General features: G+C 39.1%; 1 protein-coding gene across 2 annotated transcripts in view; it reads left to right on the top strand.

The window, feature by feature from the left end:
• The window catches only part of MYO1D (myosin ID), a 355,118-nt gene that overhangs the window by 250,319 nt on the left and 90,587 nt on the right, over window positions 1-14,212 (top strand). For both annotated transcript variants that reach the window (XM_032615652.1, XM_032615653.1), the window contains exon 21: window positions 3,316-3,470. In XM_032615652.1, coding sequence (XP_032471543.1) covers window positions 3,316-3,470 — 155 coding nt within the window. The remainder of the gene's footprint in view (window positions 1-3,315; window positions 3,471-14,212) is intronic.

Genomic DNA, 14,212 nt, shown 5'->3' with positions numbered 1-14,212 from the left:
AATAGAGCTGCTGTAAACATTCATGTGTAAGTTTTTGTGTGAACATAAATTTTTATTTCTCTGGGATAAATGCCTAGGACCGAGATTTCTGGTTCATGTGGTAATTCTCTGTTTAACTTTCTGAGTAACTGCGGAACTGTTTTCCCAGCGATCGTACCATTTTACATTCCCTCCAACAATGTATGAGAGTTGAGTGTTCTACGTCCTCTTTGGTAGTGTCACTTTTGTTGTTGTTCTTCTTTGCTTTTATTTTGGCCACTCTGATAGGCTTGTGGTGATATCTTGTTACAGTCTTAATTTGCATTTCTGTAGTGCCTAGTGATGTTGAGCACCTATTTGCCACCCACAGGTCTTCTTTGGTGAAGTGACTTCACATCTTTTGCCCATTTTAAGTTGACTTGTTTGCGCTCTTGTTGTTGAGTTTTAAGAGTTCTTTATATATTCTGGACACAGGTCCTTTATCAGATATATCTCTGCAAATATTTTCTCCCAGTCTGTGGGCAGTCTTTCCATTCTCCTACCAATGTCTTTCATAGAGAAAAGTTCTAAATTTTATGAAGTTTAGTTTAACAGGTTTTTTTTTGTCTTTTATGAGTTGTGCTTTTGGTGTCATTTCTAAGAAATCTTTGCCCAATCCAAGGTCACAGAGATTTTCTCCTGTGTTTTCTTCTAAAAGTTTTATGGTTTTACATTTTACATTTAGATCTATGACCCATTTTGAATTAATTTTTCATGAGGTGTGAGATTTAGGTCAGTGTTTATTTCTTTTGGCATGTGGATGTCCAAATGTTCTGAGTTACCCAAATGTCCAAAGTATCCTTTCTCCATTGAACTGCCTTTGCATCTTTGTGAAAAATCAATCGGTCATTTTTGTGTGAGACTATATCTGACTCTCCATTCTCTTCCCACTGATCTATGTTTTTATCCCTTTGACAATCCTTTTGACAATTACATTGTCTTGATTATTGTAGCTTTATAGTAAGAAAATCAGCTACTGTGAGTCCTCCAACTTTGTTCTTTTTCAAAATTGTTTTGGCTACTCTGGTTCCTTTGCCTTTCCATATACATTTTAGAATCAGCTCGTTGATATCTACCAAAAATTCTGCTGGGATTTTGGTTGGGATTGCATTAAATCTATAGATCGATTTGGGGGAAATTGGCAGTATTCAACAATATTGAATTTTCCAAACCATGGACACATTATTCCTCTCTGTGTGTTTAGATTTTCTTTTATTCCTGTCATCAGCATGTTCATTGGATTTCTTTCATCAACATTTCATAGTTTTCAGCTTACAGGTCTTACACACATTTTGTTATATTTATATCTAAGTATTTTGGGTTTTGAAGTTGTGTATGGTTTTGGTTTTAAATTTCTGTTTCCAGTTTTTCATTGCTGGTATACAGAAATATTTTTGTCTGTCGACCTTGTGTTTTGTGACCTTGCCAAACCCACTAATTAGTTCTGAGAGCTATTTTGTAAATTCCTTGGGATTTTCTATATAGATGATCATGTAATCTGAAAATAAAGTCATTTGTTTCTTCCCTTTTAAACTGTATGCCTTTTAATTTATTTAAACCTGCCTTAAGGCACTGGCTAGGGCTTCCAGTATGAAGTTGCCCAGCAGCAGTAATGGTAGAAATCCTTACATTGCTCCTGATCTTTGGGGAACCATTCAGTATTTCACCACTTTGTAAGATGTTAGCTGTGGCGTTTTTGTAGATGTCATTAATAGGTTGAATTCTCTTCTAATCCTGTTTGCTGAGAGATTTATATCATGAATGGGTGTTGAATTTTGTCAAATGCTTTTTCTGCGTCAATTGATATGATAGGTTTCTTTTTTTATATATCTTTATTGGAGTATAATTGCTTTACAATATGTTAGCTTCTGCTGTATAACAAAGTGAATCAGCTATAAGTATACATATAATCCCCATATCCCCTCCCTCTTGCATCTCCCTCCCACCCTCCCTATCCCACCCCTGTAGGTTGTCACAAAGCATCAAGCCAATCTCCCTATGCTATGGAGCAGCTTCCCACTAGCCATCTATTTTACATGTGGTAGTGCATATGTCATTGCTACTCTCTCACTTTGTCCCAGCTTTCCCTTCCCCGTGTCCTCAAGTCCATTCTCTACGTCTGCGTCTTTATTCCTGCCCTGCCACTAGGTTCATCAGTACCGTTTTTTTTAGATTCCATATATGTGCGTTAGCACACAATATTTGTTTTTCTCATTCTGACTTAGTTCACTCTGTATGACAGACTCTGGGTCCATCCACCTCACTACAGATAAGTCAATTTTGTTTCTTTTTATGGCTGCGTAATATTCCATTATATATATATGCCACATCTTCTTTACACATTCATCTGTCAGTGGACATTTAGGTTGCTTCCATGTCCTGACAATTGTAAATAGTGTAGCTTTGTTGTTGGTTTTTTCTGTTGCTATGGTGGATTACATTGATTGATATTTTTAATACAAAGCTAGCTATGCATTTCTTAGAGTAACTTCACTTGGTCATGATGCATTTTTGTTTTTATGTATTTTTGGATTTGATTTGCTGATATCTTGGCCATTCTAATTACATCCATGTTCATGAAGGATATTGGATATTGGTTTGTAGTTTTCTTGTACTGCCTTTGTCTATTTTTGGCATCAGGACAGTGCTCATAAAATGAGTTGTGAAGTGTTCCCTTCTCTTCCATTTTCTAGAGGAGATGTGGAGAATTGGTGTTATTTCTTCTTTAAATATTTGGTAGAATTTACCAAGGCAATCATCTGAGCCTTCTGGAGTTTTCTTTTTTGAAAGGTTCTTAACTACAAATTTGATTTCTTTAATAGATATAGCAGTATTCAGGTTATCTATGTCTTCTTGGGTGAATTTTGGTAGTTTATGGCTTTCAAGGAATTGTTTGGTTTTGTCAAAGTTGTTGAACTTATGTGCATAAAGTTGTAAATATTCCTTTATTATCCTTTTAATGTCTATGTGGTCTGTAGTAATAGCCCCTCTTCCATTTCTGATATGGGTAATTAAGTCTTCTCTCTTTTATTCTTTCAGACTAGAGATTCAGCAATTGTATTTATCTTTTGACAGAACCAGCTCTTTGTTTCATCGATTTTACCCTATTGTTTTTCTGCTTTTAATTTTGTTAATTTTTGTTCTTATCTTTATTATTTCCTTTCATCTGCTTGTTTCATGAAGCTCGATAAGGATTAATGTCATCAGAGTTACTGAGTAGAACCATTACAAACTGTATTTTTAAATTCATTCTTTTGAGAACCACCCTTACAGTTTCCATGCCTTGTCTCTTTGCAGTTGACTGGTCTGAGCGTCTCCAATGGGAAGGACCAACTGGTAGTGTTCCATACAAAGGACAACAAAGACCTCATCGTCTGTCTCTTCAGCAAACAGCCAACCCACGAGAGTCGAATTGGAGAGCTGGTTGGAGTCCTGGTGAATCATTTCAAGAGGTAAAGTTTGATTTTTGTTTAACTAAGTTGAAAATATATGATATCTTTCATCATAATTCTCACTGAACTTGTTTTGTGCCAACTTTAGTGTACTAAGTTATTTTCCTTCTTAAGGAAAACTTAAATCATCTGTTTCCCAGAAGGCAAAATTAGCATCCAGCCTTAGTTTCAAGATTAGGGATGATCGTCTACTTTTCCAGCCTCCAGCTGAACCAACAATGAGAGATTTCCCCAATGGTGATTTCTTCACTGCCAATCCAAATGTAATTAAATCCAAAAGACAGAAAACTTACTTTATATTCTTATTGTCACAGCTTCTCATTTACCCCACATATAATCAGTTAGAATAGCTACTATGAATATAAACAAATTAGAAGGCAGGTTTAGGTTAACATGTAGGTCCACAAAGACTAAAAGGATTCTTTTTCTTTTTTTTAATAAAGTGATTTATTTTCTCACAATTCTGGAGGCTAGATTTTGAGATCAAGGTGTCTGCAGGGTTTGTTTCTTCTGAGGCCACTCTTCTTGGCTTGTAGATGGCCATCTTCTCTCTGTGTCTTCACATGGTCTTCCTTCTGTACATGACTATGTCCAAATTTCCTCTTCCTTTAAGGATACCGGTCATGTTGGATTAAGACTCACCTTAATGACCTTATTTTGACTAAAGGGATTCTGAAGAGGCAATTACCTCTGCAAAAACATGGAGTCATGAGGGAACATGGCATTGTCTGAGAACTTCATAGTAGCCCTAGGCGATACCTGGGGTAGTTGTCTATGTCTGTGTAGTGAACAGTGAAGTGAGAGATATAAAAGGGGAGCAGACCCTGATGGTGATGGGGCCCAGTGAATGGATCATTTCAAGCAGAGAAGTGACTTGTCTGGTTATTTATTAGAGTTGTTTTAGAGATGGGGTTTCTCTTCCCAAAGGAGGTCATGGAGTATTTGGAGTTGGGTGTTTCTCTGACTCCAAACTCAGATGTTCTTCCCGTTGTGGCACACTGTCTCTGCCACCCCACCACCCTGATGCCAGAAGGAGACCACTCCTCCAAACTCAGGGACTGAGAAATGAGCCCAGTGTCCAGTTCCTTTTCTTCCTAAAAGACATTTACTAAGTTGCCAACAGTAATCTAGTTCCTCATGAGTATTTCTTTTCCTTTAAGTTTAGACATGGCTTTTCTGTAAACAAAGGCATATTGAGAATCTGATGTCCACACGTATAATTCTGCTGTGTTCCTTTTTACTGATAAATGTATGGAGTATAATTTTAAAAGTGAGCTGCACAGGCCATTTATTTTATGTTCTTAAACCTTGTATCCTAGATCAAGACAGATCTTTAAATATCTTATATAATTAAATGTTTTTAAATGCTATGAATAAAATAATGTTTCATGGTCATCTGGTGGGAAAAAATAAGATCCGACTAAGGAATTACCAAAAGACAATAATAAACATATAGGCCTTTGAAAAATTCCCTTCCATCTGCCAAATAATTATAAAGTAAGAGAAATACTGAAGCGTTTAGAATGGAAGGGAAAGACATGGAGAAGGCGTCTCTACAATAAAGTCTATAACTCAAATAAACAGGCCTATTTTCCTCCTAATATGTAGTTATAGCAAAGTATGGATAATCAAAGGGATTTTAATCTTTACCTTTCATTTGGATGCCTGTAGTAATAGTTTTTGCCTGGGAAACTGAAATATTTTTTCTCAGTCTGAGTCCTTGTTTCTCAAATTCTAACCACTGTTAAATGCCTCCACAAGTGGTGGAAATATGTGAATCTGGTTCGAGAATCCATCAACTGCTTTCTTTTCCTAGCATGTGTTCTAAGATACATTTCTATCTCGAATATATGTAAGAATTTTTTTAACATCTTTATTGGAATATAATTGCTTTACAGTGGTGTGTTAGTTTCTGCTGTATCACAAAATGAGTCAGCTATATGCATACATATATCCCCATATCCCCTCCCTCTTGCGTCTCCCTCCCACCCTCCCTATCCCACCCCTCTAGGTAGTGACAAAGGACCAAGCTGATCTCCCTGTGCTAAGCAGCTGCTTCCCACTAGCTATCTGTTTTACATTTGGTAGCGTATATATGTCCATGCCACTCTCTCACTTCGTGCCAGCTTACCCTTCCCCGTCCCCATGTCCTCAAGTCCATTCCCTACGTCTGCGTCTTCATTCCTGTGTTGCCCCTAGGTTCTTCAGAACGTTTTTTTTTTATATAGATTCCATATGTATATATGTGTGTTAGCATACGGCATTTGTTTTTCTCTTTCTGACTTACTCTGTATGACAGAATCTAGGTCCATCCACCTCACTACAAATAACTCAATTTCGTTTCTTTTATGGCTGAGTAATATTCCATTGTGTATATGTGCCACATCTTCTTTATCCATTCATCTGTCGATGGACACTTAGGTTGCTTCCATGTCCTGGCTATTGTAAATAGAGCTGCAATGAACATTGTGGTACATGACTCTTTGTGAATTATGGTTTTCTCTGGGTATATGTCCAGTAGTGGGATTGCTGGGTCGTATGGTAGTTCTATTTTAGTTTTTTAAGGAACCTGCGTACTGTTCTCCATAGTGGCTGTATCAATTTACATTCCCACCAACAGTGCAAGAGGGTTCCCTTTCCTCCACACCCTCTCCAGCATTTATTGTTTGTAGACTTTTTGATGATGGCCATTCCGACCGGTGTGAGGTGATACACCATTGTAGTTTTGATTTGCATTTCTCCGATGATTAGTGATGTTGAGCATCCTTTCATGTGTTTGTTGGCAATCTGTATATCTTCTTTGGAGAAATGTCTGTTTAGGTCTTCTGCCCATTTTTGGATTGGGTTGTTTGGTTTTTTTTTGATATTGAGCTGCATGAGCTGCTTGTATATTTTGGAGATTCATCCTTTGTCAGTTGCTTCATTTGCAAATATTTTCCTCCCATCCTGAGGGTTGTCATTTCATCTTGTTTATGGTTTCCTTTGCTGTGAAAAAGCTTTTAAGTTTCATTAGGCCCCACTTGTTTATGTTTGTTTTTGTTTTTATTTCCCTTTCTCTAGGAGGTGGATCAAAAAGGATCTTGCTGTGATTTATGTCATAGAGTGTTCTGCCTGTGTTTTCCTCTAAGAGTTTTATAGTGTCTGGCCTGCTACTTTACCACATTCATTGACGAGCTCTAGTAGTTTTCTGGTAGCATCTTTAGGATTCTCTATGTATAGTATCATGTCATCTGCAAACAGTGACAGTTTTGCTTCTTCTTTTCCCATTTGGATTCCTTTTATTTCTTTTTCTTCTCTGATTGCTGTGGCTAAAACTTCCAAAACTATGTTGAATAATAGTCGTGAGAGTGGGCAACCTTGTCTTGTTCCTGATTTTAGTGGAAATGGTTTCAGGTTTTCACCATTGAGAACAATGTTGACTGTGGGTGTTTCATATATGGCCTTTATTATGTTGCGGTAACTTCCCTCTATGCCTACTTTCTGGAAGGTTTTTTATCATAAATGGGTGCTGAATTTTGTCAAAAGCTTTTTCTGCATCTACTGAGATTATCATATGGTTTTTATCCTTCAATTTGTTAACTTGGTTTATCACATTGATTGATTTGCATGTATTGAAGAATCCTTGCATTCCTGGGATAAACCCCACTTGATCATGGTGTATGATCCTTTTAATGTGCTGTTGGATTCTGTTTGCTAGTATTTTGTTGAGGATTTTTGCATCTATGTTCATCAGTGATATTGGCCTGTAGTTTTCTTTTTTTGTGGCATGTTCGGTTTTGGTATCAGGGTGATGGTGGCCTCGTAGAATGAGCTTGGGAGTGTTCCTCCCTCTGCTATATTTTGGAAGTGTTTGACAAGGATAGGTGTTAGCTCTTCTCTAAATGTTTGATAGAATTCGCCTGTGAAGCCATCTGGTCCTGGGCTTTTGTTTGTTGAAAGATTTTTAATCACAGTCTCAATTTCAGTGCTTGTGATTGGTCTGTTTATATTTTCTATTTCTTCCTGGTTCAGTCTCAGAAGGTTGTGCTTTTCTAAGAATTGGTCAGTTTCTTCCAGGTTGTCCATTTTATTGGCATATAGTTGCTTGTAGTAATCTCTCATGATCCTTTGTATTTCTGCAGTGTCAGTTGTTACTTCTTTTTCATTTCTAATTCTGTTGATTTGAGTCTTCCCCCTTTTTTTCTTGATGAGTCTGGCTAGTGGCTTATCAATTTCTTTTATCTTCTCAAAGCAGCAGCTTTTAGTTTTATTGATCTTTGCTATTGTTTCCTGCATTTCTTTTTCATTTATTTCTGATCTGATCTTTATGATTTCTTTCCTTCTGCTAAGTATGCGTTTTTTTTGTTCTTTCTCTAATTGCTTTAGGTGTAAGGTTAGGTTGTTTATTTGAGATGTTTCTTGTTTCTTGAGGTAGGATTGTATTGCTATAAACTTCCCTCTTAGAACTGCTTTTGCTGCACCCCATAGGTTTTGGGTCCTCGTGTTTTCATTGTCCTTTGTTTCTAGGTATTTTTTGATTTCCTCTTTGATTTCTTCAGTGATCTCTTGGTTATTTAGTAGTGTATTGTTTAGCCTGCCTGTGTTTGTATTTTTTACAGTTTTTTTCCTGTAACTGATATCTAGTCTTACAGTGTTGTGGTCAGAAAAGATACTTGATATGATTTCAGTTTTCTTAAATTTACCAGGGCTTGATTTGTGACCCAAGATATGATCTATCCTGGAGAATGTTCTATGAGCACTTGAGAAGAAAGTGTATTCTGTCATTTTCAGATGGAATGTCCTATAAATATCAATTAAGTCCATCTTGTTTAATGTGTCATTTAAAGCTTGTGTTTCTTTCTTTATTTTCATTTTGGTTGATTTGTCCATTAGTGAAAGTGGGTTGTTAAAGTCTCCTACTATTATTGTGTTACTGTCGATTTCCCTCTTATGGCTGTTAACATTTGCCTTACGTATTGAGGTGCTCCTATGTTGGGTGCATAAATATTTACAATTGTTGTATCTTCTTCTTGGATTGATGCCTTGATCATTATGTAGTGTCGTTCTTTGTCTTATTTTAAAGTCTATTTTGTCTGGCATGAGAATTGCTACTCCAGCTTTCTTTTGATTTTCATTTGCATGGAACATCCATTTCCATCCCCTCACTTTCAGTCTGTATGTGTCCCTAGGTCTGAAGTGGGTCTCTTGTAGACAGCATATGTACAGGTCCTGTTTTTTTATCCATTCAACCAGTCTGTGTCTTTTGGTTGGAGCATTTAATCCATTTACATTTAAGGTAATTATCGATATGTATGTTCCTGTTACCATTTTCTTAATTGTTTTGGATTTTTTATTGTAGGTCTTTTCCTTCTTTTGTGTTTCCTATCTAGAGAAGTTCCTTTAGCATTTGTTGTGAAGCTGGTTTTGTGGTGCTGAATTCTCTTAGCTTTTGCTTGTCTGTAAAGTTTTTAATTTCTCCATTGAATCTGAATGAGATCCTTGCTGGGTAGAGTAATCTTGGTTGTAGGTTTTCCTCTTTCATCACTTTAAGCATGTCCTGCCACTCCCTTCTGGCTTGCAGAGTTTCTGCTGAAAGATCAGCTGTTAACCTTATGGGGATTCCCTTGTATGTTATTTGTTGCTTTTCCTTCGCTGCTTTTAATATTTTTTCTTTGTATTTAATTTTTGATAGTTTGATTAATATGTGTCTTGGCGTGTTTCTCCTTGCATTTATCCTGTATGAGACTCTCTGTGCTTCCTGGACTTGATTGACTATTTCCTTTCCCATATTAGGGAAGTTTTCAATTATAATCTCTTCAAATATTTTCTCAGTCCCTTTCTTTTTCTCTTCTTCTTCTGGGATCCCTACAATTCGAATGTTGGTGTGTTTAATGTTGTCCCAGAGGTCTCTGAGACGGTCCTCAATTCTTTTCATTCTTTTTTCTTTGTTCTGTTCCATGGCAGTGATTTCCACCGTTCTGTCTTGCGGATCACTTATCCGTTCTTCTACCCCAGTTATTCTGCTATTGATTCCTTCTAGAGAATTTTTAATTTCATTTATTGTATAGTTCATCATTGTTTGTTTGCTCTTTAGTTCTTCTAGGTCCCTGTTAAACGTTTCTTGTATTTTCTCCATTCTATTTCCAAGATTTTGGATCATCTTTACTATCATTACTGTGAATTCTTTTTCAGGTAGACTGCCTATTTCCTCTTCATTTGTTTGGTCTGTTTTGGGGTTTTACCTTGCTCCTACATCTGCTGTGTATTCTGTCTTCTCATTTTGCTTAACTTACTGTGTTTGGGGTCTCCTTTTCACAGGCTGCAGGTTTGTAGTTCCTGTTGTTTTTGGTGTCTGCCCCCGGTGGGTAAGGTTGGTTCAGTGGCTTGTGTGGGCTTCCTGGTTGAGGGGATTGGTGCCTGTGTTCTGATGGTTGAGGCTTGATCTTTTCTTTCTGGTGGGCAGGACCATGTCTGGTGGTGTGTTTTGGGGTGTCTGTGACCTTATTATGATTTTAGGCAGCCTCTCTGCTAATGAGTGGTGTTGTGTTCCTGTCTTACTAGTTGTTTGGTATGGGGTGTCCAGCACTGGACCTTGCTGGTCGTTGAGTGGAGCTGGGTCTTAGTGTTGAGACGGAGATCTGTGGGAGAGCTCTCGCCGATTGATATCACATGGGGCCTGGAGGTCTCTGGTGGTCCAGTGTCCTGAATTCGGCTCTCCCACCTCAGAGGCTCAGGTCTGACACCCAGCCGGAGCACCAAGACCCTGTCAGCCACACAGTACTTCTGTGATCATGGACCAGGCAGTTAACTTCTCTGTGCCTCAGATTTCCTTTAGTGCAGCACCTCCTTGCCCCAGAGGCCCAGTCAGGTGTGAGGGAAGGGCTGTTGTTCACAGGCTCTGCAGGGAGGAAGCCCACGAGGCTGGCGCAGGACGCTTTGAATATACGTAAGAATTTTAAATGTCTTTACAATTTATAAATGGAAGGAAGAGAAGACTGTCAAGATACTGGATTTTTTTTTTAGTTCCTTTTTTTTTTTTTGGCACTTCTTTGTGTGTTTATTTATTGGCATATAGTTGAATATAGGGCTGTGCCCTAAGAATACAAGGATGGTTCTCCATTAGAAAGGTCTATCTATTCACATAATAGTTCATAATAGAACACAAAAGTACTATTTGATTAAATTCAATATTTATTATTCTTCATAAATCTTCAGTAATATAGGAATAGGAACAAAAAAGAAGCAAACCTGCAGCTGCCAACCATAATCATTAGAGCAGAAATGGTAACAGGGATACACCCAGAGCACCTTTGGGCTAAGGAACTTCTATGTCATGCTGACCCCAGTGTATAGAAGGTGAAGAGGAAGGACAGAGTCAGCCCAGGGAAGAAGTGGCCTCAGGCAGAGGCTGCTGCAGTTTGGAGAGAGGAGGACGTGAGGTCAACAGCCTGAACTGAAACTGTAGGACAACCCTGGCGTGGTAACCTCACCTCTTCTAGGGCTGCATTTCAGCAAATAACTGCCCCCACTCAAAGCAAATAATGAGCCAGAAAGAAAACAGCAAGAGAACTGTGCACAGGCAAGATGAAAATAAGGAGCAAAGAAAACAAGGAAAGCCATATGAAGAGAAAAGGAAAATACGGGAGTAAACTTTACATTAAAAAAGGCGGGGCGGAACTAGCCTTACCCTTATGCCTAAAACAACAACAACAGCGCAAAGACAGGATCTGTGAAACAGCCATTTTCAAGACCGTAGATGTCAGGCAGTGAAGGACAGTGATTCCTGAGAGGTGAAAAGCAAACAGGGTGAGCCCTACAGTTACCCCAGCACACTGCCTTGGGTGAGCTCCAGGCCATGGTGCATGCAGGGGGAACCCAGGGGAAGCACAAGGATTCCCTGGGTTCAGGAGATGGAGGCATGTGTCTGGGGAGACCAAGTAAGCTAAAGTTTGCAGGACAAAGTACCAGAGAGGAGCAGAGAGAGAGAAGGCTAGAGATCTGTGTAGGATCCCCCTCAAGTCCCACCTAATAAATCTTAAGAGCAAGACCCAAAAGGATCAAACTGCTACCAAGTAATTTAACTGTGTCCTAGAACAAAGCTCATGAATATGTATAGCAATGCAAAAATATCCACCCCCAACAAGGTAGAATTCACAATGTCTGACATCCAATCAAAGATTACCAGGCATACAAATAGGCAGGAAAATGCAATCCAGTATGAGGGGAAAACCATCATCCAATTGAAACCAACCCGAACTGACAAAGGTGTTAGGATTAGCAGACCCAGACATGAAAACAGTTATTATAATTAAATTGCAGGTGTTCAAAAGTTAAGTAGAGACATGGAAACTATAATAAAAAGACTCACCAAACTTCTAGATGAAAAATGCACTGATGTTTGAAATATTTCATGATTACAAACAAAAACAAAAATGTTAAAGCTTATGGCTTTCTCCTCTACCTAATGAATTTCTCATGACCATCTTCTCTCACGAGCTGAAGCCAGCCCTTTCCTGGCACTTCCTTCTGTACTAATCTGAAACTAAATCCAACTAAATATAAATTCGCCTTTCTCTCAGCTCCTTCAGTCTTTACTTAACCTGGACCCATTATTTCTGCCCCTGCAAGAACTCACGCACACATTTCACATTTTCTAAAACATTTGAAGATAGTCTTTTAATAAAGTATATTCAAAGGGGTGACATTTACAATATTTAGCAACCAGCATGGCTCAAGCACAGACCATTCAGAACAGACGCCCTCCAGAAACGCCTGATCTGGCCATACCAGCAAGTCCTGGCTATATTCCACAGACCGGAAGTTATACCAAAGCAGAAAGGTAGGGGTCCCAGAGTCAAAAATATTTAGGATTCCCTGATGAAGTTAAACAGGTTTCTTTACTGCAGTACTTCTCAGAGCTTTTAATATGCTTTGTTCATTTTAAACACAGCCAATTAAAAAATTGTAAGGACATACATATGTGTGCATGTATATATATCACACACACACAATTATGTATATTATAGACTATATCCAGAAAGACATTCAGGAAATGAGTAACTGTGTTTGTCTCTGGAGAGGGGAGATGGGGTACTGGGAGAAAGAGGCATAGGAGGTATAGGAGGGAGATTCATTTTTCATTGTAAACCTTTTGCAACAAAAATATGTGTTATTTATCTAAAATTTTTTTCATTTAAATAATAAACGGCAGCTAGTTTTCAGGTCTATTATAGATGGCTCTAAATTCATGGTTATTTTCCTTTTCTGTTTAGAAAAGTAGAAAAGAACAAAAGAGCTTTCTAAGTGAATGATTTATCTCATGGCATTGAATAAGTTGAAATAAACCCAAATAAAACCTTTTGGAATACTACTGTTCTCTGGGGTCCCATTGTGTCGGTCACATGAAGCTCAGGTGAGGTTTCTTTGTGGTGGTTATGCCAGTGGTTTCCCAGGCCAGTTTGCTTTGCAGAGGTTATGAAAATGGCTGACTTGACTTTCGGTTTGTATCTCATGCTCAGCAGTGACTACCTACCGGTAGTGAGCTTTTCTGCCCACTAGTAAACAGATGGCCTCACACCGGCCACCCTACAGAGTTACCTGAATTACCAGAAACTCTGTAATATTAAGCTGTCAAAGGACCCATCTGCCCTAAGCAGCTGTGCAGGCATTCCTATCTGGATGCTGGAAACCTCAGTATAACCCCAGTCTTAGGCACAGAAACTTCTTATTTTTCCTGTTCTGTTTCTGTGGATGAAAGCCAGAAGTCAGTGCCATCTGCTTCTGGTTTTTCATAAGCAGCATCTTTAACATCTGCTTAATTAAAGGAGCACTGCTACTGAGTTTAACTGAATGCCTGAGCTGCTTCTCTGTTGTAGTTTGCTTATGTTCTTTTTTTTTTTTTTTTTTTTTTTTGGCGGTACACGGGCCTCTCACTGTTGTGGCCTCTCCCGTTGGGGAGCGCAGGCTCAGTGGCCATGGTTCACGGGCCCAGCCGCTCCGCAGCATGTGGGATCTTCCCGGACCGGGGCACGAACCCGCGTCCCCTGCATCGGCAGGCGGACTCTCAACCACTGCGCCACCAGGGAAGCCCTGCTTATGTTCTTTTTAACTCACACTAAAACTATGGGTAGAACCAGACGAAGAAGCAGGCCGTTGGTTATGGCCACAGGGGCCAAGGGAGAGGAGGCCTCCTGAGCAGGGGTGAAGGTGGAGGAGTGAGGCCGCCTCACAAAGGCCTCTGATCCTGGCCTCTCCGTCCAGTGCTTCCGATGCGCACGCCTTCCTGCTCCTCTGCCCCTGAACCCAGATACCCGTTTTCCTGGCTCGTAATCTGTATTCCCAAACTGCTCTCCTTGAATGCCTGGCTACTAATCATAGTAGTTTATATTACAACTAAAAATATTTACGTGAAATAGAGATAGCTGAAAATAATGTAGATAGACAACTCCAGTTGTCCCTCAGAATCCGAGGGAGGATTGGTTCAAAGACCCACCGGCAGGAGATCCGCAGATGCTCAAGTCCCCTAGTCGGCCCTCTGTATCCACAGTTCCTTATCCGTGGATTCAGCCAACTGGGGAATCGTGTGGTCCTGTAGTATTTATTGAAAAAAATCCACGTATAAGTAGATCCAGGCAGTTCAAACCTATGTTGTTCAAGGGTCAACTGTATAGCAGATTGGTTAATTAAATTGTGGCATCTTCTGAATGGAGTATCGGGGCCATTTAAAATGATAATTATTGAAGTCATCTGATTCCTGGTGACAG

Source organism: Phocoena sinus, chromosome 20 (genome assembly GCF_008692025.1).
Source record: "Phocoena sinus isolate mPhoSin1 chromosome 20, mPhoSin1.pri, whole genome shotgun sequence".
Taxonomy (NCBI): Eukaryota; Metazoa; Chordata; class Mammalia; order Artiodactyla; family Phocoenidae; genus Phocoena; species Phocoena sinus.
This window is presented reverse-complemented; position numbering and strand designations above follow the sequence as displayed.